The following is a 2,714-nucleotide window of genomic DNA, read 5'->3' as shown; positions in this document are numbered from 1 at the left end:
GCCTGATCGGCCCTGCATTTCTTCCAGTAACCTTAGCTTACATCAGTATACTTGTAGGTCGGCACCTCAGGTGTAGTAGGATCTGTCGGCTGCCGCACAAGTGCTACCTAGGTATACATGTTGATGCTTTGGAGTGCCGAATGTCACGTTCTGGCAGATCTCGTGCCCCGTAGTACCTACTTCAATTCTTAGTACCCACTACCTAGTACTTGTACTCCGTCCTGCCAGTATCAAAGGGAGCTAAAAGCACATCTACCTTGGTATACGTATAGTAGTGCCTGTAAAGGTCGAATGCCCAGGTTGTTGAGCCGTTTTACTACTAAGGTACTACAGGCACTAAGTACTAAGAAGCGTTATATTGGTACGTACTTTGTTTTCAGCCTCTGGATAGGTTAGAACCTTGTAAGGCTATAGTAGTCAAAACAAGTGCCTGGTACTTTGGTTATGAATTTAAGAGTTCGTTCTCCAGCTAAGCAAAAGTACGTTGCCAGCATAGTCGTTTGTGGTCGGAGGAAGCAAGGCCGTTGCGTACAATGCACTGCGTACCTGCCGTCTTAGGTCATATCGTTTGACATCTACAACTGCTGCGGGCTGCCAAGAGCTGATTGGCTGTGCTAATGGAAGGTAATTTAAAGGAATTTAGCCCATCGAATGACTCCACTAGCACTCCGTACCTACTTGCCCCAAGTGCAGCGATGATGGCCGCTATTGCTAGCATTACTTTAACCTTGCCAGCACCTAAAGAAGCCAGGCTGTCGGTGAGGCGATCACTCCGTAAAATGATATATGAAAGGAGCTAAGGTAGAAGTAGTAGTGTCAAATCATCATCTGCAAAGGAGAAGTGTTGCTAACATGGGCGACCAGATCACTTGTGGTGTGTATAAAGGGCAGATAATAGGTAGTACGGATAATAACTAGCAGCAGCGCTCTGTACAGCATGTTGGAAGGGGCAGGTAGAGGAAGAATAGCACTAGAGGCATTAAAGCTTAAAAAGCTCGATACTATGGGTCAAGGGAAAAAAAGAGGTAATACTTACTTGTAGGAGCTGGCAATGCTAAGAATAAGCAGGGCAAGGCAGGGCAAGGCAGGGCAGTACAGTAGTTGAATCGGACGGCAACATCAATGTCACCGTGTATGACTTTTATTTCCGCAGCGCAAGCCGAGGTAGCACAAGTATGCATACAATTCCGCTCGGCAGTTGACAAACAATGTATCTACCCTGCTAGAAATGGCGCGTCCGCAGTGGATCTCAACGGCGAGCCTGCCGGATGCTACTGTAGCGTGTGATAATCGATAAAGTTTTCACTGGTGCCTGCAAGGAGGTCCTACTCGAGGTCCTACTTGTAGACGGATGGCAAACCGAACTGCGAACGGAGCGTTGTGCTTCAGACCTCGGCGGTAGTTGCTGTTGTAGATACCAGCCTGCCTCCCTATGAAAGCAGAGCTTCTGTGTTGCGCAAAAGCTAGCAGCGATGGGGGGAATGGCCCTTGTCGTTTCGTGACTTGACGAGGCCTCGAACTCGGCGACTACCTAGTAGTAACTCCGTACCTCGCATCTTGTACAAGTACACACACACGCCACGATTGATTGAGCATTCATGCACACAAGGCCACGACCCTGACTACCCTTGCAATGCCCGTGTCTTCCAGTGCTCAATTTTGTCGACGTGGGTTACGCTTCGACGGCCCGAGAAATACTGAAGCCTGGAGAAGGCGCAAAAGCCCTGCACTCGCACTTTGCTGCCTTGTAAGCGACCGTAGGTGACAATCCCAAAACATACTTTTTGCTTGCAAGGTTGATAGATGGCCATGGTGGGCCAGCCAGTGTCTGTATACCATGGGGTGCAAGTGTGTGAATCAAGGGAGCTTCTTGCTCTGCCGGCAATGCCAGCCGACCTAAAGCTTGGAGGACATGCGTGACCTGGGCCTGGTTTGCAGAGAAACCAGGGGGGCGCGGCTCCTGACGTCTTCAAGGTTTGTAGGCAACATTGCTGGCTCGAATACGTTCAGCATTGTACTTCGTACTTGTACCTTGTGTGTACATACAGTGAATAGTATGAGTGATGAGTGAGTGGGTGCCTCTCGCGTCCACACCAGCACGGCCGCTCCACCCATCACCTGAAAGTTCTCTGAGACTCGGAGCAAGGCGCGGCTGTCAACTCCACCTCCAGTTAGTTGGGGGCTAAACGCTAGGCCGCGTACGAGCTAGTGTTCTGCCGTCAAAAGCACTCGAGATATAACCGCAGACACTCCGTGCTCATGCATTGGCCTGCAGGCGTCGAAATCAAGGCCCTTGGTGGCTTGGTTGGCTCCAGAACATGGCTTGGACGGGGTACCTGCCTTACGGGGCGCGCGGGACGAGTGCCTACAGGGGCTCAGAGGCGCAGGGGCACGTAAAAGAGAAAAAGCTGGTGGGCCCAGAAACTTTGAGGTGCCTTCAGCGGGCTTGCGCTGTACACCACCAGATTCTGATCACCAGCTTCAGCGGCGGCGTGCCGAAGCCACAGGCGGCGCGGGAGATTCCTGCACAGACACGGCCCACCATGAAGAGGTGCTGCTGCGCAGTATTGCTGTGCCGGCTTGAAGAGGCCGGGAGAACGGAGAATTAGCTGGGTGGTGGTAAGCTGAAGCGCCGCTGCAGCGAGATGCGAGTACTGCAGGCCTCGATTCTCCAGGTTGCGTCGCCCTTGCTTGTAAGAGCAAGGTGTGAGCAT

At 51.8% G+C, this 2,714-nt stretch overlaps 1 protein-coding gene across 1 annotated transcript; it reads right to left on the bottom strand.

Annotated features, from left to right (window-relative positions):
* Positions 1–2,375: 2,375 nt before the first annotated feature.
* TrAFT101_008929 (uncharacterized protein) lies at positions 2,376–2,714 on the bottom strand (the record flags this gene model as incomplete). Its single annotated transcript, XM_066128471.1, has 1 exon — positions 2,376–2,714. The coding sequence occupies one exon, from the start codon at positions 2,712–2,714 to the stop codon at positions 2,376–2,378; it is 339 nt and encodes a 112-aa protein (XP_065984590.1).

This window comes from Trichoderma asperellum, chromosome 5 (genome assembly GCF_020647865.1).
Source record: "Trichoderma asperellum chromosome 5, complete sequence".
In the NCBI taxonomy this organism is placed as follows: Eukaryota; Fungi; Ascomycota; class Sordariomycetes; order Hypocreales; family Hypocreaceae; genus Trichoderma; species Trichoderma asperellum.
This window is presented reverse-complemented; position numbering and strand designations above follow the sequence as displayed.